Source organism: Physeter macrocephalus, chromosome 2 (assembly GCF_002837175.3).
Source record: "Physeter macrocephalus isolate SW-GA chromosome 2, ASM283717v5, whole genome shotgun sequence".
Classification (NCBI taxonomy): domain Eukaryota; kingdom Metazoa; phylum Chordata; class Mammalia; order Artiodactyla; family Physeteridae; genus Physeter; species Physeter macrocephalus.
The window spans coordinates 128027092-128053946 of record NC_041215.1 but is presented as its reverse complement, the minus strand read 5'-3'; the positions used below and the strand labels follow the sequence as shown (position 1 = coordinate 128053946).

Below are 26855 nucleotides of genomic sequence, written 5' to 3'. Positions count from 1 at the left end.
TTACTGTTCTATAATTTATATTTATTTCTTACCTGTTGCTCCTCTGGCATTGGTCTGAAATGGATTTGTAGAAGATGCCACAGAAGGACCAGCAGCAGCAACAAATGGATTTGTGGAAGGTGTAGCTTTAAAAAATTATAAAATACACTATAAAATCCTAATGCATTTGTATTCAATTATTTAAACTATTTGTTCATATATTTATGAAGATAGAAAACTAGAGCTTTCTGATAATAAACTGGTGCTTTGACTGTCTTCTGGTATCCCGAAGAAAATGTGATACTATATATTAGGGTTCTTTATAAAAACCAGTATATATAATATATACCAGAAACACGTACCTCCAAATGGAGCAGGCACACTTGAAGAAGCAGGCTGTGTCTGTGCAGAAGCACCCACTGGCACTGTTCCAAAAACATTACTGAAAACAAGTATTGAAAGAGTTCATGCTTTGAGGGGAAAAAAAAAGCAACGGTAATCTATCTACAAGGTTGCCATAAAATATGGAAACAAATAATACTGAACATATCATGTATCACATCAGTTCTCAAACTTTAAGTCTCAGAACTCATTCACATTCTAAAAAATTATTGAGAACCCCAAAGAACTTTAAGTTGCTATATTTACCAATATATATTGTACATCAATTAAAACAAATTTAAATAATTTTATTCATTTAAAAATAACAATAAAGCCATTACATGCTAACCTAAGTAGCATTTTCATAATTAACTATATTTTCTAAAACAAAAGGAACCTAATGAGAAGAGTAACACTGTTTGTTATTTTTACAAATCTCTTTAATGGCTGGCTTAATATCCGATCAATCTGTTGTGATGTTGTTTAGGTTGATGCATATGAAGAAAAACTGGCCTCACATGGTAACATAGTTGAACAAAACAGGAGAATTTTAACACCTTTTCCAGGTAACTGTGGATATTTTCCTTGACATCATACAAAAAACACCAGGGATAGTTTCCTAAAGGTTAGTTGCAATATGCAATTTGAAACCATTATCAATGGACTTTTATGTAAAGTAACATCCACTAGTCTATCTTACAAGTAACATCCACTAGTCTTACACTTTAAATGAACCTTTTACTAACTTTATATCATTTGGAAAATACTTGATGACAATCTTCAAAATGTCAACATATTTCCCTATGCAAAATAAAAAAATTACAATCATTAATATCACCATCCATCTCATCAGAAAAAGTAAAGCTTAATTTTAAGCCCACGGTGGCCCCTAAATTTTCCAAAATTCTACTATTTGTTTGAGAGTATGTATTTCAAGTAGTTATTTTCCTTAAAGTGACAGACTTAAAATTTCATTTTTGAGAAAATGTCTACCAAATATCCAAATCTGAATAACCATGGTTTGTCTATCAATCATACTTTCGAGGAAAAATGGTGTTCCATAAAACAAGTGGCTGGTTCATTCCACAACTCAAACAACCACACAAACTGATTTTACTCAAGACAGCTTTATACTTCAGTATATAGCAGAACTACGTGATGCATACCTTACTTCAACACACAGAAAATTAAGAAGACATATTTAAGGGTCAAGACTTAAATTCCTTTACTGCTTCATAAAGCATATTCATAATAAAAACTGCATCAAAAATATTCCTAAGTAAAACGGAATGTGTGGTGGTAAGGAATATGATGACTATTTGTACGGCTTGGTGCCAAAGCTGTAAATCAACGCTAAGGCACCAGCAAGTTTTACCTGTCACAGTTTTTGCACCATCAATACAAATGTCAATTACTGAAAACACAAGTAACCCCTCAGAATTATTATGAATTTAGGTTTTAACCTCACAGACCTTTTGAATGGGTCTCAGGTACTTCAAACATTCCATGGGTTACACTCTGGGGACCACTTATGATTATAATATAATACCAATAAGCCATTTCATTACATATACCCGTCTATGTTTCCAGACTTTACGACCACCTTGCTATAGTCCACTATTATATATGTGTAATGTAGACGACATTAATAAAGCAAAAAATATATAAATACTCTAAATTTTATTCTTTGGATTCAATTTCTCCCACCTGCCATACAGAAAATTTGTTACTGGAGAGTGAGCCAAACGAGTTAATGTTACAATCCTACCATTTCTCTCTGGAAAAGGTGCTAAAGGGAAATAAAAAGCTACTCGGGATAACAAAAAAGAAGAGACAATCTGCAGGAATGGAAAACTAAGAGATGTTAGGTAAGACCCTGTACAGGTAAGTCACCTGTACTTCTAGGTCTGCTTCCTTGACCCAAAGATGAAAAAGTCAAAACTAGAAGAGTTTTTAAAGACCGAACACTGTTAAAATGCAGACTTTCTGCTGCCAAGAATTTCTTACACCAGATATATCTGAACACAGTAACAGATATGTCTATTTATAAATACCAGTATGACAAAAGAGGTAACAGAATTGGTCTTGGGTTCTGGTACAAACATTTCTAAAACTGCTTATTTACAACTAAGGCTGTAACATGCTACTTTCAGTGTTTAATCTTCATGACTGAGAACTGTACATTAAAAGCAAATAATTCTGTAAATGGATTCTCTGAGTACAATTAAATTTGTATATGACTATCCATTTCAAGATGTGTATATACTCTAAATTACATTTTAGTGTTCAAGGGAAAAAAGTAACAAAGCCTTCGATTAAATAAAACTATGGCACTTAACTCAAGGGTTATATTTTAATTAGAAAATTTAAACACAGTTTCCTCATAAGCCCCAAATGGTCATTACTTAACAGCATTATTATTCAGAGTTGAAAAAAAGTTTAAAAGATAAAACACAAAGCAGGAACACAGACTAAGACAAGCTACCTGCTAGCATTACTTGTGGAAGAATATGCGTTACTGGAGGTGGCCGCGGAGCTGAAAACGCTGTCCAGTTCTGCCAGGGCTGCATACTTGTCTGAAGATGCACTTGACTGACTGGGAACTGAAACCACAGAACCAACAGGAGCTTTACCTGTGGTCCCAAAACCACTACCCTGATCACCACCTGTGAATAAACAAAAACATATGACATCAAAAATTTTAACTTATGCTTAACTTACGCTTTCAACTTACAGCCACATTTGCCATGAAACACATGTAAATTTAAAACCGATCTGGAGCTTAGCAAATAAATGGACATGATTCTAGAGTCTTATCCAATAAATAATCCAGAAAATATTGGACAAGATTAGTGCTATACATACCACTCTGATAAAGACAACATACTGTTTCTGTAACAAAAACTAAGACCCACTACCAATAACATGTCTAGATTACACATAAAGAAGAAATTCTCAAAGTGCTATATTAAATCTGCAAGATGGGGACATCTCATTCATGTGAACATATACACTCATAAAATGCTTGAACTATGTGAAGAGTCTATTAATAATATCATTTTCCCAGGGTTGTTCATGAAAAAATTAGAGATAGTAGTAAGAGAAAACATTCACAGAGCACTTACGATATACCAGGCACTGTTCCAAATGCCTCCCATGCAACAACACATATAATACAACTTTTTAAGTTCAATGCTATTACTATTGCCCTCGTTTCGGAGGGGAGATGAGAAATCAGGCTGAGATCAGGATGCAGAATCCAGTCTGAAAGTAGACCCCTGCTGTTCCCCCACTACACTACGCACTCTGAGAGGCAAAAATACTAGCCTTAAGACCAAAACTAGGTATAAAAATACACTGTAAATATCTTGTTTTTTTAAATAAATACAAAAATATTAATAGAACATAGTTCAAAACAAATATATCACAGAAACTACCAAATAATCCTCTAGTCATCTCTATTAATAGGATTTCTTGGCCCTTTATGGCCTTAGAACAATAAAGCATGCTTTCTAAGACAAAATTAAATTTTTGTCAATTATTTTCTTTTAAATTTCTTTTAATAAATACAACCAAATTTAGAGGACTGTTTAATATACAAATTTGTATTTGTTTGTTTAAAGCTTGATACCTTGCCCGGCACTGAAGATATTGTCTAAATTAGCAAGTGCCGCATATTTGTCTGTAGTCTGTAGACCAGCTTTGTTCGCTGAAACTTTACTAACAGCTGATGCTGTTTGATGACTCTGGGAAGTACTGAAGGTTCCAAAATCAGCACTGGAGGATTTGGGGAAGTTATCAAAATGAGCAAAATTAGCATTTACTGATCCAGCACTTCCACCTGTAATAGAATAGACAGAAAACTTGAAATTGCTAGACTTTTCCCAATATCCTTTGATAAAGATTATATGATCATTTCTTCCTAAATTAAGTGTTCTATAAGCAATCCTAAATTCTTAAAATTAAAAACTGGCAAATGGCATTCAACTTTAATTATCTACACGTGACTTTTCATAATTTACAAAACTAGATTTTCAAAGGCCCTGGTAACATATAGGGCAACAAGTTTCTGTGTGTAATTTTCTACCCTAGAATGAAGAAAGTAATTCACAGGAGAGTGTCTCCATGCTACCTAATTTGAAACTCAGTTACTTCATAGAACATTCAGCTATGTATACTATGACCTTTTACCAATTCTCCCTAAACATACTCTGCAGGCAAGATGCAAAATATCTTACACTACAGAAGTTTCTGTAGTTCCAATGGAGACCTGGTTGAAACAAATCCCAGGGTAGAGATTTAAAATGTTTACAATGTACTATTTTGATCCAAATTTCTTAAAAGGTGGTTTTTGAGCTTTAGACTTATTTTACTTGAAGAGCTATTACTTAATTCCACATAATAATTTAATGTACACACAACACCACAATGTCTTCAGTAAAATTATGCCCTAATATATAGTTCAAGGAAAAAATTATAGCACATAATGTATAAATAATATAAATATTACATCAACTTTATCCTGCTAAGATTTTAAAGACTGTTCTGTATTCTACAGTACTCCCTAAGGTACTACTAAAATACTAAAACCAGTAATATATTCATTCTACACTTTTGGTGCTACACTTTTGATGTTGGTTCTTTATGCCTGAACATTAGTCTCAGCAATCAAGATAGCAGATATAGATATTTATATATTAAAGTGAGGGCAAAGCACACTTATAGGTATTTCAGAAACAGAAAGGTTACACCCTATTTTTTAAAAAACCACAAACACGTTCCATCAATCAGTTTTTTATGCATTCTAAAACAAATATATTTCTTTCAGGAATTAAACTCTAGTTGTTTTCGACTAAAACTAAGTAATGCTGTATTTAAAAGACTGTGATCTCTTACAAGGAGCTGATGAACAAAGTACATACTGAGCTTTCAAAATCTGTATGAAGAAATTTATTTCAAATTAATAAAAACTGAATTATTATACCAACTAACTCTGTTATGGTATACTACTGTGTTCTCTGAGTTTAGCAATAGTGGAGAGAGTAAAAGTGAGAATTTCTGAAGGATTATCATTAAAAGATGATTAACATTCTATAATTGAAAAACCTATAAAATATAGCACAAAACATACAAATTAGTAAAAGATGCCTACTTGACAACAGAACTTACTGTTGGAAGCCTGGAGAGGAAAAGCTGAAGTAAATTCACCAAAACTGGAGCTAGATGAAAGCATTCTAAATGCTGGACAGCCAGATATTATGTAAATGATGAAATTTAAAGAAAAAGAAAAAAAAAGAAAATTGAAAGAAAAGGCTTTAAGACAATACAGAGTTAAAAGTTGAATGAAAAATAATCAGCCAAAGATCTAAGCAAAGGTTCAATGAGTTTCTGAAAACAACACAGTTTATGGGAGAGTACTCAATGTTTAAAGACCAATTCCTGCACAGAAAACTACTTAAAGTTTATTAAAGTGATTGTTATATAATCTACTCAACTAATATTTATTTTCTGAAGCTTGTTGCCCTGAAAATTACTTAACATTTTTAGTTCTATGGAAGCAATCAACTAGCTTCCTTTATTCAGAGCCTAAATCGTAATGTGTTTTGTGAACCTAAAAAACTTTTAGTACTTTAATACCTCTGTGCCTAAGAAATTTAAGGAAGATTCATGTGCAGGAAAAGGAGAATAGATGTGAATTAAGACAAAATACTAGCGTTCAGAAAAACAAACGAACAAAAAAATATATAAAGATTTCAGGTTTCCCCAGAGCTTTGTAAGACAGAACTATTTTAGAACCAGATAATCACAGAATTTAAGTTTAGAGTAATTTTCCAAAACTACCTCTAGAGAGTTTTTTATTTTTTGAAGTAAACATTTAAGCATAATGCTGGAGAGCTCTACCTGTAGATTGGGGCTGAAAAGAAGAGTGGCTTGCTGTGGGGAAACCTCCAAAATTACTCGAACCACTAGACTGTCCAAATGCATCAAAGTTTGCAAAATCTGCATTTGCAGAATTCTGAGCTGTAAATGGTAAGGAACAGTATATGTTAATGAATATGAAAATTATAAATGAAAAATATGATAAATGAATTTAAGAATTTTATGAAAGTTTCTATGTCTCACAACTTACTTTAAAGAAAATTCATTTAGAAATCAGATTTTAAAATCTACCACTGTTTATTTCACCCAACTTCAAGCAATTTATTAAAGGGTATCCAGGAATTTCCAAAAATGCTTTGTACAATGATAAATTTGTACACAATAGCCTTTGAGTGACCTCAGGAATAGTACTGTAAAGTGCCTCTGTTAAAGGAAACTGAATTAAGAGCACTAAATATTTAGTTACAGTAAAGCAGAGATAGAGATGCAGGATACAGGATACATTTGGAAAATTCAGATTTAAAATAGTGGTAAGTGATTCATCAGTTATGTGAATCTAAAATAATGATACAAAGATGGCTTAATTACATTGTCTTTTGGTTGCTTTTTGAGTTTACAACGATGTCACACCATAGCATATTTTAAAAAAAGAAAACTCGAGTGTATAAAAAAAAGGACATGATCACCAAATACATTGAAGATACTCATATTTTATTAGGAGGCTGCCATTTTAAAAAACATATTAAAACTTAAGAAACGATAAAAACGTAAAAATCATAGCATAAATGCACCTCCTACGCAGTGAAAAAGACCAACTGGTATTTCCCAACTGGTCACCAACCTCAGAGCAAAATTCTAGGCTTCCCTAAAGTTAAAATATGTAAGTAAAATGAAATAACTCAAAAGACTTTTTTTAAGGCCAAAACAGATGCTGGATAAGATTTTTATAGAGGATAAGATAAGAATAAGAAGTGGTTGGTATGCAGGAAAGGGAATGCTAAGTGGTAAGAACGAAAAGCATGTCCAAAAGATGGAGAAAGGTTATATGTCACCAACAAAGTGAGTGAGCCACTTAAACCCTTCGCAGGCCAATTCTACTTCTAGGTAGTTTCTGTAAAGAGATAATATTGCAAATGAGCATGGCTGAATCTAACAGCTAAACAATGTGTTTTTTATAATAATGAAAAACTTAGAAACTCAAATGGCCAACGAGAGATCACTTAAATATATTATGGAACATCATACAATGGAATATAATGCAGCCATTTAAAAAATTCATGTAAAAGAATATTTAGCCCTATACAAAAATACTTACAGCAAAGTAAATAAGATAAATAGGTTAATAAATTCCAGATACATTTTCATCTGCTAATTTCGTTAAACATGGCATCATGTGCATAGAAAATCTGCATTTTAGTTAAATCGAAGTAGTGAGACTTCAGGTAGGTATCATTTCCTTCTTTGTTTGCCTGAGTTCGCCAAGCTTTTTCAATGAATATGTACTCTACTTGTAAACAAACCAAAAGAAGTCACTAAGCAAAAAATTTTTCCATTAACGAGGTAAAACATTATTCTAGGAAGAAAATCAAGAAAACTTAACAGTATTTCATGTTAATTGCTGTTTTACCTATCTAAATGGATATGACGGGGGCGGGGAAGGAAGGTACCTAGAGTAACCCCCTTTCCTACACACCTGTGCCACTTCTCTTCTAGGGTCTTCGCACCTACCACTTCTGACGAGTGGAGTGCTATCCCCACATATCACTGCTCACACTGTGTTCTTGAAAACCTTTTTGAAACACATGTGACCTGGCCCTTAAGCACTACACAGAAGAACCTAAATTAAAAGACTGCTTACTGGGCTTCCCTGGTGGCGCAGTGGTTGAGAATCTGCCTGCCAATGCAGGGGACACGGGTTCGAGCCCTGGTCTCGGAAGATCCCACATGCTGCGGAGCAACTAAGCCTGTGCGCCAAAACTACTGAGCCTGTGCGTCTGGAGCTTGTGCTCCGCAACAAGACAGGCCGCGACAGTGAGAGGCCCGTGCACCGTGATGAAGAGTGGCCCGTGCTCGCCGCAACTAAAGAAAGCCCTCGCACAGAAACGAAGACCCAACACAGGCAAAAATAAACAAACAAACAAATAAATAAATAAATTTTTTTTTAAAAAAAGGCTGCTTACTGCTTAACGATATAAATTCTGTATTCTGGACTCCCTACAATATTTTGTCTGTTTTTACTTAATATGATAAAATTCAACTTCTTTACAAGCTGAAATTTTACTTTCCCCAAAGAAATATAATGGAAGAAATACTAATAGATAAATAATAAATTTAAAAAATTAATTTCCTAAAAAATATTTTGAAAAGGACTATCTATACCAGTTTAAATATAAGTTTAAATACAGTTACCATTTAGCATTGCTGAGAACACCAGTAAGCAAGTACAGCTTAGTGAAAAGGGAATCTAAGAATCAGGGAACTCCATTCTAACATAAGTAACTGTAAACCATTGGACAAGTCCCTCAATTGTTCTGGCTCTACCAGTATTCTCACTAACAAAATGAGAAGATTTGCTAGATGGTCTCTACTAGCAAAAGCAACAAACACTATGATTCTACAACTTATGAAACAACAGAAATAAATTTCTTAAGAGTTCTGAAATACTAAGCCAAAGAGAAGGAAATTCTACTAAAAGACAAAATAAGTTTATTAAGGCCAAAATAGATAATAAATAGATAATATAACTATAAACCAAATGAATAGAGAACACGATATAGGAAATTCTCAAATTTAGAGTGGATTATAGTCCAAAATGCAAGCTTCCAAGTTTTTTGAACACTTAGCTTGTACAGTTGAGAACAACAAATGAAACATCTGTCCCTTGTAGAAACAAGAACTGGGTCCCTAAGCTGGTTTGTGGCTTATAACCTCGAACATATATGTAGCCTATAATAATACATATTCTACATTTAACTTATATTTAGAACATCATATGGGAAAATTTTACATTTAACATGTTTCAAACATCATCAAGGGAAAAAAATCAGTTCAATGCAATCCATTTTGTTGGGCAAGTCTATTTTATCACATTTATATTTTCCCAATGTTTTCCAACCAGAGCACCAAACACACTCATCAAATACCTATTCACAACAGCAAGACAGGGTTTTGTAATACTTCTATCCGTTTTTATTTGTAGACACTGAATCTACTGTCTTCAACAACTGATTATAGTAACTTTTTAAATTTGTAAAGTGTTGCGGAATGAAACTGATAAACACAACTTTGGAAATTAAACACTAATAAATTCAATAAACAAAAATTACTATCTGAAACCTCAAACAATCTCTACACAAAGAAATCTAAACTAAAAAGAATGTGACAAAATAATAAAGATGGTTTTTACATAGTCTTATTCAAAAAGTACAAAGGAGTTAACTCAGAATTTAGAATTTAGGGCATCAAGTTAATTAGCCTGAGTCTTGCCAAGAGTTGTCTTTACTCTTCGGTGAGCAACAGATACTCATGAGAAGGGGAAAAAAAAAATGTAGAGACCAGAAGATGGAAAACAGGCAACCCTCATCAAATTCAGCTAACAAACAGACTTTGTTTCACTTATATGATAGTTTATTTTCATTAATTCCTAACATTTAAAAAGAGAGCATTTCTGGGCTTCCCTGGTGGCGCAGTGGTTGCGCGTCCGCCTGCCGATGCAGGGGAACCGGGTTCGCGCCCCGGTCTGGGAGGATCCCACATGCCGCGGAGCGGCTGGGCCTGTGAGCCATGGTCGCTGAGCCTGCGCGTCCGGAGCCTGTGCTCCGCAACGGGAGAGGCCACGGCAGAGGGAGGCCCGCATACCACAAAAAAAAAAAAAAAAAAAAAAAAAAAAAAAAAAAAAGAGAGAGCATTTCACATTACATAACAAGTTTTCATACTTCTCTTGAAAGAAAATCGGTGTATTTAGTATCCTGAGCCTGTATTTTCATGTGGCAACAGGAGATTATAGACCATCCCCCTTTGAAAGGGGCACTACATTATATTATTCATTTGTGTTAACTGGGTGGCAAGGCAATTGAGTTTGACATCCCTCGTATAAGGTGTGGCCAAAATCAATTACAGTTTAGAGTTCACAGGTTTTGTGATACGTTTATTACCAGGCAAAATAACTATTACATGCTGTAGTAAACTATGTTTCTAACTGCACGCCTATTTCTGTAGAAGATGACTTTTCCTGAACATAATACTGACCCTACCACTGACACATATCCACACACACACCAACTCAGCCAGAATGTTCAAATAAAGAAGGGTAAAGACTTCTGGCTTTTAACCCATTGAACTATCTCCAAAAGAACAGTTTTCCCTTTAAAACAATGCCGGCCAGACTGGCGTATCTGAATAATTACTGTTTGCTATTAAAAGTTCCATTTATCACATCAATGTGTTCAGGAGAAAATTTTCACCTAATGTTTTGTGTTTTTTTTTTAATGATAATTTCAGGGCAAAAACTCAGCTATCAATGACTTTGTATCTATGAACCATGTATGGAAAAGTAAAAATTCAGAGTGCTTGCAAAGGCTCTGGAAAAAGTCATTTCAGATTGAACCGTGACACTGATTTAAAACTTACTTAAGGTAAAATGTGAAAGACGGCATCAACTATGCTAGAAGGGAAAATAAATGAGTAATTTTATTAGCTTGTTCTTGTAATATCCATATATATTTTATGCTCCTGGGATAAATCAAATGAAGTAAGAAAAGAGTGATCTGAGTAGTCATCTGTAAATACAAAAGAACTTCAGGCTAAAAAACTATTACTCTCAGGCAACCTGACCGAATCTACACGGTTATTCAACTACTTCCTCACAGACACATCTGTCCTACCCCTTCTGCCATATGTGGAAAAGAGACAAAATAGTTAAGATTTATTACCTTCTATCAATCTGATAAAATCATACATTTATCTCTCTTTTAACATTTTCTACAATTAAATAATGACAATTATTTTCAAAAAGCATTTTAAGGGAGTTATTAAAAGTGTGAGGGTAATCATGGTACAAATTAGTCTATGGAGCTGCACTGTCTTGTCTATTTTTGGCTAATATGATTACACAGAAAAGTGTAACATCAATTCCCTGACTTGCAAATTGCGTTTAGAGACAAAAACACAAAATAAAAACACACATACACACACACAAGGGAAACATGAAATAAGTTATGAAATAAGCTGAAAATTTACAAAAGAGTTTGGCAGTTACTTTTCCATCATTTCAAATTACATTTCCATAAACCTAAAACTGAGATAAATGCAGAATACTCATAAATTACAGAAGGTTCACTCTCTATTCACTGAGTCTTCCACCAACTCTTTTGGCCACCATTCGAAAAGCAAGAGGGGGAACAGAGAGCTAGCGCTCCTGTCTGCTCAGAGAGGGAAATGGCTTCCCACCTACAGTATGAAGGGAAAAGAGTCTCCTCAGTCTCATTCTGGACTTCTGGGCTCAGCTAATGTAAAGCAGATGGAAACCTACCACAGCCCTAACAGTGTGAGCCTCCCGATTTCTTACCCTTCTCAGTACAATCTCTCCTGAAAGAAATTCTCATCCTAGAATCCCTTTTGAAAAGCAAACACACACACACACACACACACACAAACATACATAAATCGCACCACAAATTCCTTCTGTAGCATATTCTTAGAAAATGTTTCCACTGGTATTTAAAACAAAAAATTCCTTCAATGCTTGATAGAAAGAAATGTGGCTGAAGAGCAGGTTTTCTATAATTTTCCAAACTATCTCAAAAGGCACATTTCTGGATGCATATATACATGATATACTTTGTATCATTATTATCCAACTATAAGCCAGGACATGAAATTGAAAGGAAAAAAAAAAAAAATTGGGATAGCATCACAATTTCATAGGTGAATATAAGAAAGTAAAATAAATCCCGAAGTACAAATAGGAAATCAATTCAGTAAGCACTGGCTTCTGTTATGCTTAAAAAACAGTGAAATATATACACGCAAAAAACATAAAGCAAAGTTTCAAGTTATCAAATAAAACTGCTTCAAAATGACCAAATCAATTCTTAAATTAGTGTACAACATTTAATTTGATGATTATTCAATCACTCTGGCAAAAGCTGCTGGGAAAAAACTTACCTGCATGACTGTTGAAATGTGCAAAGTTTGCAAAATTGGCTGTAGCTGTTGACTGAGGTGCTGGAGCAGCAAAGATGTCTGAGCCAAGATCACTTAAAAGGTCAAACTGCTTCTTTTCCTGCTGCTGCCCTTGAGAGCGACCTACAACAGGAGACTATAAACCACATATTAACTATAAAGAGCTTCCAGTCAGATCTGCTGAATTTTTATACCACTACTTCCAATTCACCAAGCTTAAAACACAGTTTAAAGATTACATAATCTTCTATTTGTAGAGTTTTGAGTTCTTTGATGTTTTTTGAAAAGCACAAATTTTCAACATCTATTCCTATATTATCTTTCAAGGTTAAGTACAGAGTCAAAAGCAATGAAATATAAGTAGAACAGTTGTTACACCTCATGACACGAGACAGACTTACTGCTAAGACAGTATGATGATAAGGCTTTCGTAGAACAAATCTTTTATCCATGGGAAGAGTTACAATATACTGACTTTACCCTTCTCTTCATTTTCTACTCAAACCTTTGATGAAAGTGGAGCAACTTATCTAGATGCCCTAGTATATGCATTATTTAAAAAGGTGGAAGTTAATTCAAATAGTACCATGCCTCAGAAACATTCTTGTGTAGGACAGACATTATAATGCCACACAGTAACAGATCTGTCACAACTCGCTGACTATCATGAAGTACAGAAGCATAAACTCTAGACACCAACTGCTGAAAAGACTTCAGCTTTTTAGAATACGCTATGTAATGCAAAGCCACCTGCGTTTCAACGATAAACATGCTTCACAATCAGAATGGGGAAAAAATTCTATGCTTGAGAAATCCCTTCCTGTAAAAGAATATCACAGAGGCCATACTGTTCTAACTCTGATGGTCACCACAGATTCATGTTTTACCACTGTATGTTATATGATACGTATGATACATATGTTGATAGATAGCTATAACAATGTTCCTGTACAGCTTTACAAACTCGTATTCGCAATAGCATTCGCAATAGCAAAAAGAACAAACACAAACACATTCCAACCACTTAACCAAGTATCTTTTAATGTATTATAAACCATTAGGACATAATGCTACTGGTATACAAGGTTATGCAACTGTCTTAACGAATTCCCAAATTCATGGTACTCAATCCTCCTTAAGTAGAAGCCTCTACAAAGACTTGAAAACTACTCACCTGACTAGGTGTGCCCTTATTTAAATGCAGTGCTGGTGCTGAATCTCCCAAAAGAGATTTCAGTGGTTTGACCTCAGGTGTGCTGCTTGTGCTACTGGCAGAGGACCCTGAAATAGATGCATGAACTGATGCCACCACTTTGGCTTGTTCTGGTGGGACATACCTAAAACATATGAAAAGTTGAACAGGCAGTTAACTAAGGAAGATGTAAGGAACACTAAGCTCAAAATGATAAGCTTAATTCTAATTCTGTACAAGACTGTTTTGATATTAATCTTATTTCAAAACCGTCTTAGAATTGATAGCTTAAGACTACACTTAATTAAAATATTCAGAGAAAGGGTAATAAAGACTAACCACAAAACTTGTTTCGATTATTTACTTAGTTTTTCTAATAAATACAATATATTAAATAACTGCCTTTTTAGAAAAAGAGGACTCGTAGTTAATCATGATGACAGTTAATAATTCTAATTTTTAAAAACCAAAGTATCGCACACTCATAAATGACGTTTGAAAACAGAGCAGAAGGAAAGGAGAAACATTTATTTATTACAGCTAGTAGCCCAAAATATAAAGGCCTATCACAAATCTGTAAGATTAACAACACAATTTTTAAATGGACAAAAGCAATTCACCAAGGGAGACAAAGAAATGAAAATACTTGTAACTGAATAAAAATGTAAATTAAAATGACATTCGCATTTGATCTGAGTATAAACTTTACAAACTGTGTTACTCTCTATTAAAATACATAAATAGGTATGCTCTGTGCCCCAGAAGTACCATTTCTAGTAACTTACCCTTAGGAAATAATTGACTAACTGTACACAAATAAATGTATATGTAGGTTATCACAGCACTCTTTAAAATTTCAAAAAATTGGACAATAAACCAAAATCCACCAGGAGAAAAATGCTTAAAAGGATTATACTAACATCTATATAATAGAATAATACATAGCTACTCTGTCTTGACATGCAAAGATGTCCGTAAGACTTTACAGGTCTTTCACGTTTGATCTCAGTCATGTAAGAATTCACGGGATCAAGGGAGTAAAGGAAGGAAAGAGAAGTAGTAAGAATATAATGCCCAAATATTGGCAACGCTAATCTCCAGAGCTGGGATTATGTGAGAGCTTTTGCTCTCTGTATTTCTGGGGTTTGTTCTACCTACACTCCTTCCCATATCACACAGGTGGGAGAAGTAGAAAAACAGAGCTTTTCTACTCTGTTCTAGAATCTGAGTTCAAATCCCAACTCCATCACTTGACAGCTATGAAACGTAGGGCAAACTACTTCAACTCTCTGTGCATCCAAATTTTCTTCTAAAACACTGACATATGGCTGCTATGAGGTATAAACAAGTTAACATTTATGAAGTACTTAGAACAGTTTTCTGGTCCAGGTGTTAGCTACACAAGTGTTGGCTATTATCAAATTATATAATAATCATGAACAATAAAACTGCTTTGTTTTTTCCAGTATATGGGAGAAAACAGGAAGTCACACTTTCCCATAATTTAGCCTATCAGTGATAATGCCAATTTCTGAGTATAGCCAAGTCTTATTCAAGGATAAAATCAGATAATAGTCTTTGGCCCAAAGGCTTGCTTAACTAAAAGTAAAACAGCTAAGCACGTATAGCACAGGAATTGAGTCTGAAAACTGGTTAAAAGAACAATTTCAAAATCCCTTTAGATGACAGCAACAGCCTCAATGTTTTAAGTGTAATTGCCCATAGTAAAGACTGCATTTGGATAGTGCTTATGTCCTATTAAAAACCCACTGCACCACTCCAGTTACATGTCACAGGTATGCAGGTATGCAGGAGCGTGAGTTTAAAATGCACACAGGTCCCAGCCTAGCTGAATGTTGGTCACTCCCTCTCCCCTACCTACCAACTGAAGTTTGTATTTGTATTACTCTTATTTACTATCCTGTTTCTCAGGAGAGAAAAGATAAAACAAACTATCATTATTGGAGGTTTACAATTATTTGAGGTTTATAATTATTTGCTTACTGTTTGAATGAATAATTTTTATTATTATTTTTATTTTGTTGTTATTATTATTAATGTGGGGGTGGGTTCCTGGTTTTAATTCTATAAACCTTATTCACACACACTTTTCTCTTACTAGTTGAAGCTAAACTATCTGAAATCCCAGCTAAGTCCCATTCAAACTCTGAGCTGGTAAAAGTAAAACTGCTGGGAAAAATCAAAAATTAGGCCAAGGCTATCAAGCAGAAATGTCTTAACTACAGGAAAGGGTCTCGGAAAAGGCCTAGGAAATTAAGAACTAAAATGATAAAAAGATAATTATACACTTCATTTTAAGAGAATCATTTATGACACCATGTTTTTACTATCACCGCATCTTCTAAGTTTTTTCTTTCCTGAACTAAAATCTTACTGATATGTTTTCTTCTATGTTCGTACTTAATGTTTCTAGTAATGCTGAATATATAGCCCTGGCAAAAATTAGTCTCCTCTAGGGAACAGTAAGAATACAAAGTTCACAAAACATACAAATCAGAGCTACTTCTTTTTACTATGCTCACCTAATGAAGGTAGAGATATCTCACTCATAACCATGGCAAGTATTCCCTCAACCAAAACAAGCTCTTGAAGATATTCTCTGGGTTCAAATACAGCTCCTCAGGGACACAAGAGGCCATGTACTTCCTCATTACCTATTCCTTCTATTTGTGACTCTCTCTCTCTCATCTTCTTAACGTCCCAAGAAGGAAAACATACACTACTGAATATTGATAAAGAAACAACCAAGAATTCATCATTAATGAGTCTCAGTAAACTGACTTAAATTGTACTCATACAGGTAAAAGTGAAGAGCTCAAAGTAATTGAACACTACTAGTTCTACGAATATACCCCCTGCTCTGCTTTAAAAAAAGGCTTACTAGCCAATATATAACTGCTTTAATTCCTTTTTAAAAATTAACATCTGACAGATTTAGTTAAAAAGGTATAAAATCTTCCTTCTTAAATAGGTAGAGTAAAATGACTTCTTGGTTGGGCAGTGAGTGATATTTTGAGCAAAGAATTACTACAACATGCAATTAAGTGAATGAATACATTGCTTCATGAGTGCTTTAGCATAGTGCCTAGTATATAAAAGATACTAAATAAACACTTGCTAAATGAAGGAAGATTTTAAGAAAGGAGGCTTTATAAGACTAAAATGTCTAGAGAAGCTAACAGGGATAGAGAAGGTTTAGAAGGAAGAATCCCTAACTTCCCAAAAAAGGGCAGGAGGTCTGGTGATAAGAAACAGGCTACTGCTAGGCACAGATGAGTTAAGATAAAGCAGAAGTAAAGGTCTGTGGAAACCAAATTCAATAAAAAGCCAAAGTATAATGAGTATCTACCTATTTCCTCATTCCCTATCTAGCTACCTACCTACTTATTTCCTTCCTTCCTTCCTGTTATACTAATCTTACCCATAATTAATGCGATTTGGGGAGGCTTTGCTCTAAATACAAACTATTCACTCACCATCTTTTCTTTTCATATTTTTCTTGTAGGAACTCTTTCACTTTTTGTGGATCCCTGAAGTCTGGAATTGCTGAAGATCTATCATCAAATAATCCTAGCCAAATCTGTTTACAGACCTTTGGAAAGAATTAAAAAAACAAAAGTGTTAAATTCGACATCTTAACTTAATGAAATTTTAAGAGATAATTAAGATTCTCTCAGAAAGGTAACCTACTTAATTTTAATAATATTGCTTTCAATGAGGATATTTATCACAATGAGCAATGAAGAAGAAACAAATGAAGGAACTAAATTTATTGTAATGTTACAGCATGCAGTAAAATCTTATCAACAGTATCACAAAGAACAGCTCCTCACAGGGAAACAAACAGTGAAACGGCATTTAAGAGGACCTCAGACTGTTTGGTCTTGAAATAATCATACACTGTAAACAATCAGCAAAGTCATATAACCTTTATGAACCTCAGTTCCTTCACCCCATAAAACAAAGGAATTAGACCAGTGAGCGGCAATTTCCTGAATCCTTGACAAGTTTAAAAATCAACCAAAAAGAACAAATAAAAAGTACTAGAATCATAAGTAATTTGCTATTAAAGTATAACATAACACAAATACAAGGCAGATACAACTCTAGCTTTATAATTACCTCTTATGCTTTTTTTCCCTAATGGCTAAAAAATGAGAATCTGAGATTATTTAAGTTTTCAGTAAAATCAAAGAAATGAAATGATGCAGAACTCAAATAAGACACAAAGCATAAAGAGAACTAAAGAGAAAATTTATAAGGTGGGCTTCATCAAATTTACAACTGTTGCTCTTCAAAAAAATTAAATAAAAAGGCAAGCCACCAACTGAAAAAAGGCAGTTACAAAATGTATAAAACCTTGAATTCTTAAAACTCAGTGATAAAACAGACCCCAAATCAGTATTTTTTTTAAAGAGTGGGCAGAAAAGTTGGCCACTGCACCAAAGAAGATACACAAATGGCAAATAAGCATCCCAACTTCCTTAGTCATGTAGAAAATGCAAATTTAAAAAACACTGAGACCCCACTACACAGACACCCGTACATACCACTAGAATGGCCAAAAACAAAAAGACTAAAGGAAGGCAAAGCAAGGCTTTTTTCACGAACTATGTTAATCAAAAATGCAATGGAGAAAATGCTTCATTAGAATTTCCCCTAGAATACTTTTCCTTCTCTCCTCTATAGACCATTAAACTCTCTTGTGCCATTTGTAAGTTTTTTTGATACATAAGAACTTTTGGAAGTTCTTATGAATGAAGTAAGTGTATGATTATTGAGATACTTGGTGTTTTGACAAATAATTATTACAGAAATAGCTATTCTAACCACCTCAAGTTACATTGGATGGTTATTTCTGAAATAATAACGGTTCTAGCCAGGAAAAGAAAAAAAGACTGACCATATCACATGTTGGTGAGAATGTGGAACAACTAGAACTCTCAAGAATGTAAAAATGGTACAACCAGTTTGGAAGACAGTTGGTAGTTTCTTAAAAGTTAAACATATACCTACGATATGACCCAGCCATCCTACTTCTAAGTATTTACTCACGAAATATAAAGGTACATGTCCATACTCAGATTTGTACACAAATATTCACAGCAGCTTTACTGCTAGTAACTCCAAACGGAAAACAACCCAAATGTCTATCAACAGGTAAATGGATTAATTGTGGAATATCCAAGTAAGATACTATCCAGCAATAAAAATGAACAAATTATTGACACAAGAAACTACGTGCATAAACCTCAAGACAATTATGCTGATTGACAGACCTCAGAACCACCCCCTACAAAGTACATACTATGTAATTCCATTCATTTGAAATCTTAGAAAATGTAAACTTATCTATGGTGATGGAAAGCAGATCAGGAGAAGCATTACAAAGGGGCACAAAAAACTCTTGGGGATGATGAAAATGTATGTTATCTTGTTACTGTAATGATGGTTTAACATATGTCAAAACTCAAATTGTACACTTTAAATATACACAATTTATTATAATTATTCCTCAGTAATGCTATAAAAACACATCCACAAGTTTCCAAAATTGTATTACTTTAAAGAATAACCAGTTGTAACACTGTGAAAAGAAGGCCGTATCTAACTTCAAAAGCCTGACAAAGATTTGAGAAATCAGAGACAGAAAGGTAGCACCCTTCTCAAGCTTACCTCCTCACTGAAGTGGGTAAGAGAGAAATAAAGACAGGAAAAAAGGATTCACCCTTTTCCTCTCTTATTATGTACCCCAAGCATGTTTCAAAACAGCATTTCTTGTGGTTCCTTCCTAATCCAGGCTCAGTACAGACCCTACAAAGTCATTAAGACAGTACAACTGACAGAAATGAGGCCTAGGTGAAGGCAATCTCATTATAAAAACATTTCAGTGGCAAAGCCCAAGAAGTTCAGATATCCAGGAATAGTAATGCAACTTACGCTAGAAATACTACATAAACCCTGTAGAGGGCCAGTTTCTCCAATAAATATTTAGCTACTTTTAAAAAACCACATGATCCAAAAGGATACATGCACCCCAATGTTCACTGCAGCACTATTTTACAATAGCCAAGACATGGAAGCAACCTAAATGTCCATCAACAGAGGAATGGATCAAGAAGATGTGGTATATATATACAATGGAATACTATTCAGCCATAACAAAAGAATGAAATAATGCCATTTGCAGCAACATGGATGGACCTAGAGATTATCATACTAAGTGAAGTCAGACAGAGAAAGACAAATATCATATGCTATCACTCATATGTGCAATCTAATTTTTTAATATGCAAATGAAGTTATTTACAAAACAGAAACAGACTTACAAATATTGAAAACAAACTAATGGTTAAAGGGGAGGGGGGGATAAATCAGGAGCTTGGCATAAACAGACACACACTACTATATGTAAGATAGATAACCAACAAGGACTTACTGTATAGCACAGGGAACTCTACTCAATATTCTATGATAACCTATATGAGAAAAGAATCTAAAAAAGAATGAATATACGCATATGTATAACTGAATCACTGTGCTGTACAACTGAAACTAACACAACATTGTAAAACAACTATACTCCAATAAAATTAAAATATTAAAAAAAAAAACAAACCCACATGAGACTCTCCTCAGGAAAAGATTCTGTGGCTTTACAATTACATTCATAAAGTGAGAACTGGTAGTTTCTAATTCTTTTACTTTAAAAATTCCCAAGTGAGGAAACAAGAGAAATTGCTCAAAGACTTATTAACTGTAATTGACAGAATTAGTTTAGGACACTTCATGACATTTAGTCTTTGCATTCCCAAACCCCTATTAACTAACATATACAATTTTTTAACTAAAAACAATTAATGAATAGTAAATAATAAACATATTGATACAAACAAATAAAAAGGAGATGGGTTAAAGACAGATCATAAAGTTACTGTCTTGGCACTCATCATGGGAATACAAAGCAAAGATGGAGTGCTTGATGATAAACTGTATAGATATCTGACATGAGCAGCCTGTAGGAGTCACTCAAAATTCTGTACTAACTGCTGGTGGTTCTCATCCTTCTCTGACAGGTCAAACTGCTAGAGAAGAAAATCATTAAAACTCACTGCCTGGGTCCACTACAAACTCCTGCTATCTTACTACCAAAGTTCCATGATGTTGTTAGTCTGCTCTTATTTCTTCTGACTATGCTATCCCACAATAGCTATTTGCTATATTGCTCAAAATCCTAACTATACCTGCCACTCTTGGCAGCTGAATTCTTACTCAAGTGAAGTGACTCTCAAAATGGGATTCCCCAATTTCCTGGACTGGCAGCATCAGTGTCACCTAAAAACCTGTTGTAAATGCGAATTTTTAGGAGCCACCCAAGACCTGTGAAATCAGAACCTCTGGAGGTGCTACCCAGCAATCAAGCCCTTCAGGTGACTGTGAAAGAGACCAAAGCTTGAAAACCAATGCTTTAGTAAAATCTAGGCCAGCAAATGGAAACTTCCTTTCCATATCAATACTATATATAGTTTTCAGCACTTCTCAAATTTACTTAGCCACTAAACCTCTTCTTGAGCAAGATTCATTAAATAAAGACAGTGTTCCAAAGATACATCTGGGAAAATGTCACAGTCTATCTCTTTTGATCCATATTCACATTTTAGTCCCTGAAAAGTTGGCTTCTGCTCCTACCATTCTCCTGAAACTACTCTTTCAGGTTTGTACATCTGCTGATAGGAAAGTATAAAGCTCTTCTTTCTCCATGTTCGTTTTGGTTTTTTTTTTCTTTTAAAGTAAAATAATAAACACCATCAACTGAAAAGGGAGGGTTTTTCAGAGCTGAAGAAAAATGGGAGAGTGAACCAACTAAATAAAACTCCAGGCAGCACTAAGGTTTTGAGGTCACAAGTATTTAAAGTGAAACTAGTCAAGACAGTGGTGTGTTTTCCACCAGTCTCATCTGGTTGTTTAGGTACAAAGTAGGTAGAGTATTGGCTCTAATCGGGTAAAATACAACAGGAGTTAAAGTGAGTGCTTATAACAAAAGACCACAGAATCAAAGCTAGGTTAAGAAAAATGAAAACACAGTAAGGATGATACACAACAAAGAAATTTAGCGTCAGTGGACTGAAGGTCTCTTATGGTTGTCCCAGAACTGTTGGAGTAAGAAATTAGAGAGAATGGGCTGGGAAGAGAGAAGCAGTGATGGTCAGAGAACAGGATGCTTACACTTGAAATCTGAGAAGTAATACAGTTACTGATAAATAAAGTCTAAAACAGAAGGAAGGATTACTGGACCTAAGAAGTCAAAGAATTCCAGAGGCTGAGTTATCTGTGTAGACACTGGGATTGGCAGAAATGATTAACTCTAGTGGAAGAAAGACATTCACTACATGAAGTGCTGAAATCTATATTGAATGAGGGGGGCTAACAGGTATGACTGCAACAGGATGACAGAGCAAGTGATAAGTTCTACTGGCAAGAGGAACACAGGGCTGAGGGCCTTGAAACATCACTGAGGAGCAACAAGGATACCTGAAGGCCATCATTTGAAAGGGCTGCATATATGATGGATGTTTTGATGATCTCTCTGGAGAGGTGGATAATTAGTTTTAATTAGAGAATAATATTGTAGGTATGGTAGTTATGAGCCTAGACTAGGAAATCAGACTGCCTTAATGTGAATTCCAACTCGGGTAAGAGAGCCTGTTTCATTGACATGTTGGAAGGGTTAAATGAGTTAATATGTTGTCTACTCAGAACAGGTATATATAAGTGAATTTTAAATAGTATTAGTTATTCTTACTTTGGGGCCTGGTATCTTATGTGGTTTGCATTGATGTGTTATGGGGTGATGAAGTAAGCAAGGACTGGGAAATACAGGCCTTACCAGAAACACAGGAAACTGTAGGTCTCTCTTCAGTCCTGCTGCAGATGGAATCAAAGTGGTCTTAATGGAACAATCACCCTCTCTGAACTACTATAGCACTTTGTAATTCTCACATGAAACTTACCACAAACTGCTTTTTATTAGAATTACTGAGCATGTGTCTCACCTACTTCTGAATTCCCCACAATGCTTAAAACAATGGGTTGTGCCATATTAAGTGTTCAGTAACTAGGCTGACACTACCTAAAACCAGATCTTATGGAGGAATTAAAAATAAAATCACACATCAACCAACAGAATAAGTTCATGAAACTGTCAGAATAATTTTTTCCCTTATTCTAGTGCTAATCCACTTTAGAATTGCAATCACAATAACCACTGACAGAATCTAAAATACTTTAAAGTATATTTGTCAGGGTTGCCTTAGGAAACGGCACACTCAATTTGGGTAATTTGAGAAGTTTAATAAAGACTGTTTAAAGCATACGTAGGCTGTAAGGAAATCATGAGTGAGAGTATAGTGTCCCAGGGTTAACAACAGAAGGACCTACCACCACCGGTTCATTGGCAGTGAAGGTAGAAGGAGAGGAAGTGGTTGGCAACCTTAAAACTAAGAGGGCTACTTGATGGGAGTTTTGACCTTCAATGAAAGGAGGCAGCCAGGCTACAGAAATCCCACATGAAAGAAGTTAAGAAAGTAAATATCTTAACCTTTCCCTCCTTCCTTTCTTTGGTCTGCTTGCTGACAACGTTCTCCATCAGCTGAACCGCCCCCCTGCCCCGCCCCGCCCCCGGCCAGAGCCAGGAGGCAAGAAAGCCCATTTGCGAATCCAGACAAACCAGGTGTTTGGAGACAGAGCTAGAAGGGAAGCTGAAAGCTATGCAGCACTGAATCTAAATCATGATAGTAAATACATGCAGTGCAAGCAGTTTAACAAACTCAATTATGAACACCAAAAATAGGGAACATCCATACTAATTCTCAATTACTCACATATAAAAGGAAGAGTAACTGTGCTTTGTGACCATGAGAGGGGTGGGATAGGGAGGGTGGGAGGGAGGGAGACACAAGAGGGAAGAGATATGGGAACATATGTATATGTATAACTGATTCACTTTGTTGTAAAGGAGAAACTAACACACTACTGTAAAACAGTTATACTCCAATAAAGATGTTAAAATAAATAAATAAATAAATAAAAGGAAGAGTAAGAAAACAGTGCTGCATCAGACAAATAGATATGAATAGAGATAACATGTTACAGTTTTATAATCCTCTCAGGGACAACAAAATAGAGTGGAAACTTGCTGGAATGGATACTTACTTTTAAGATTCAGACAACCCCTTATTTTCATAAAAGAGATACAAAGAATAAACAATGTGACATGACCCTGCTTGCAACCTCTAGGTCCAAAGATATAAAAATAAGGAAAGGACAGAAAGATTCTTTGGAAGTAGAGAAACGTTTTTCATTAAGCCAACCTATACATATCAACTAGAGTTCAGATTCCTTTCTGTCCTTTCTCTCCTCAGTAGAGAGATGGAGAGTGTCTTCTTCTGTAAGATATAATTACAGCAGTTAACAGTACTGCCCATAAAATATAGGAACAAACAGCAGACTTAAAGACCTGAAAAATTCATGAGCAAGTAACTAACATCCACTTTTTGGAAGCAGAAAGAAAAATTTAACAGAAATATATATTAATATTAGAAGCTCTCTGGAGAGTTACGATAGACCTACACAAATTCTATCAGCAACATAACATTTTTCCCTAAAAGGGAAAACAAGGGGCGCTTTTTTTTGCCTTATTTTGTCCTAAAAACTAACAATCAGAAATAATATCTCATATATATGTCATGATTTAAGTTAAATACTGAAACAACAAGTACATTATTAAAATTTTCTACACTCACCCAAGTCTACATGAGCATGACTATGCTAGTATTTCTAGGTCAACAGCTGACAGGTACTTCTCAGTGATGACCTATCTATAAAGGATTTATACTCATTAATAGTGCTTAAAGAAATAACACTATCCATATGCCTTATGCAAAGAAACAGATAGTCCTGCAATTATTTACACCTTTTTAGGACTGTATGGTATATTCCATCTTAAAATTTGGTTTTAAAAAATGTTTTAGCAGGAATTAGAACATATGCAACTGAGTCATTGAAAACAGGCATGCACAAGCTGTTATGTGCAGACCACTGAGACACCAGAGCCTTTGTGAACCAGACAGATAATTTGGGTATGTGAGGGAGTATCAGATTTATGAGACATCAAATCCAATTTATTTAATCCTAGTTTGTTGTTGTTGTTGTTTAATTTAAGCACGAACTACCTTATAATGGCTTCCTTAGCCTAAGAATCAAATTCTTCATCACGACCTGTTTAGGGCCCATAGGATCTCACGCCTGATTAACTCTCCAAACTCATCTTACATCATCGCTCTTTCCAGCCACAAAGGCCCCCTCATAAAGTCTTCCCTGACCACCCATTCCAAAGGGATAACACTCTCCACACCAAAACTCATATACACGTTATCACAATGTATTATTTATTTTCACAGACCTTTATCTCACAACTTCTAAATGTAAATTTCACGTGGCAGGAACCTTCTCTCCGATTCGCCACTATCTGTATTCTCAGTGCCTGCCAAACATAGAGCAGACACTCAATAAATATCTGGTGCATGAGTGGAAGCAACTTCCTAACAGCCCTGAAATATATGTACAGTAGAAATTATCTTTTTTTCCCCTTCGTTCCATCTAAAATATACATGCTGACCTAGAATATTCAGCTTACCAACTTACGCAGAAGTAATAAATTCACTGATCCAAATTCTCAAATCAAATTTAGGCCAAAGGTTAGCAAATTACACCTCCCAGGCTAAATCTGGCCTACAGCCTGTGTTTATAGCTGAAGTTTCACTGGAACACAGCCATGTCCGCTTGTTTATCTATTGTCTAGGGCTGCTTTGCTAGGTAGTTGCAACAGAGACTGTATGATACAAAAGCCTAATATTTACTATCTGGCTCTTTATAGAAAAAGCTTGCCAATGCCTGAATTATGTGCAACGTGGACTTACTATGATACCATCCCAGCATCCAAGAATAATAATGATTTAAATAGTATAATAAATAAAAGCCTGTTTTTGAGGTACGTGTTATAATGCGCATGGGGAATAACAACAGAGAGATGAACATAAAATGAAAGAAGCCTTTCCCTGAAGGAAGAAGAACTTTCCAAGAGTGAGGACTATCTAAGGGCCAATTTATTATACATACCCATTCACTTGAGAATAAAGGAGAAAAGTACCAGAGTTTAAGTTTCAGGGAGAGAGTAACACTTTACAAAATAACTGATAATTACAAAGAAACAGAAAAGATAAAAGAAGAAAATATTTAGGATACTAGAGAGAAATTAAATGAAGTGGAAATAGCAATAAACCTTAATTGCAAGTGTTTGTGAGTTGTGAAGGAGACCAGCAGATCTAATTCAGACACCTACGGTAAATGTCAGTATATACAACTCACAGCACACTCCCATGCCTTGTTTCATTTAATATCTCTAATGTCAGAATTGCATTCCAGGTAGGTTGCAAAGAACCAAAACTCAGCCACATTTGATCAGATAAAACAAGTCTATGCAAAGTCAACAGTAACACAAAACATGGGAACCTGTGCTGCAAACAGGAAGCCATCTGGGACCTAGGCAGTCTGATTACCTGTTTCCAAAGCCCTTGTCCACACCCCGGCCCCTGCAAACACATAGTTTATCGCTTTTGCTTCTCATACTATGTCTAATCCCTGCTCTTGCTTATCTTAGTACAATTTTATTTTTCCTGTTTACTTGTTAAGACTGCACATGGCCCAACTATAAACTGCCTTTTCGGTTAAGTGATTCATCTTTTCAGTCCAGCCTCTGTGAACCTTAATTCAATTTCGTAAAAGAGAGAGGATCTGATTAGTCCCTGGCCCCTAGGGTCAGGCATCCATTCTTAGTCCAAACAGCTGGTGTTTTGTGTGTTGTGTGTGTGTTTTGTGGTTTTCCCAGGAGAGGGAGCCTTCCCCCTTTTCCTCAGTAAGGAGCATGAGCTTGGAAAGCTGCCCCCCACCTCCTAAACACACGTTTATTCATGAATGTGCTTTATGAATTATAAACAGCTTTATAAATGTAAGATTTAGTATATTAGCAAAGGGACAAGTAGTTTGGAGAAGGATTATCAATTGCCCTATTTTATCAAACTAAGATGACATATGTAAATTACCCTGTACCCTGTATTGCTCTTTCAATTTTGTCTACTATGTCTTTAGTAAGTTTCCATGT

The 26855-nt window shown here is 35.0% G+C and overlaps 1 protein-coding gene across 9 annotated transcripts in view; it reads right to left on the bottom strand.

The window, feature by feature from the left end:
• AGFG1 (ArfGAP with FG repeats 1) overlaps positions 1-26855 on the bottom strand; it is a 68934-nt gene that overhangs the window by 9786 nt on the left and 32293 nt on the right. For 3 of the 9 annotated variants that reach the window (XM_028482330.2, XM_028482332.2, XM_028482342.2), the window contains exons 3-11: positions 17113-17228; positions 13598-13760; positions 12406-12559; positions 6262-6381; positions 5530-5601; positions 3992-4201; positions 2846-3026; positions 342-421; positions 33-125 (exon numbers count right to left, since the gene is read on the bottom strand). In XM_028482330.2, coding sequence (XP_028338131.1) covers positions 33-125; positions 342-421; positions 2846-3026; positions 3992-4201; positions 5530-5601; positions 6262-6381; positions 12406-12559; positions 13598-13760; positions 17113-17228 — 1189 coding nt within the window. Of the gene's footprint in view, positions 1-32; positions 126-341; positions 422-2845; positions 3027-3991; positions 4202-5529; positions 5602-6261; positions 6382-12405; positions 12560-13597; positions 13761-17112; positions 17229-25097; positions 25236-26855 lie in introns of those variants that run through there. The other 6 variants (XM_024124668.2, XM_024124667.3, XM_024124669.3 and 3 more) reach the window with 4 other exon arrangements.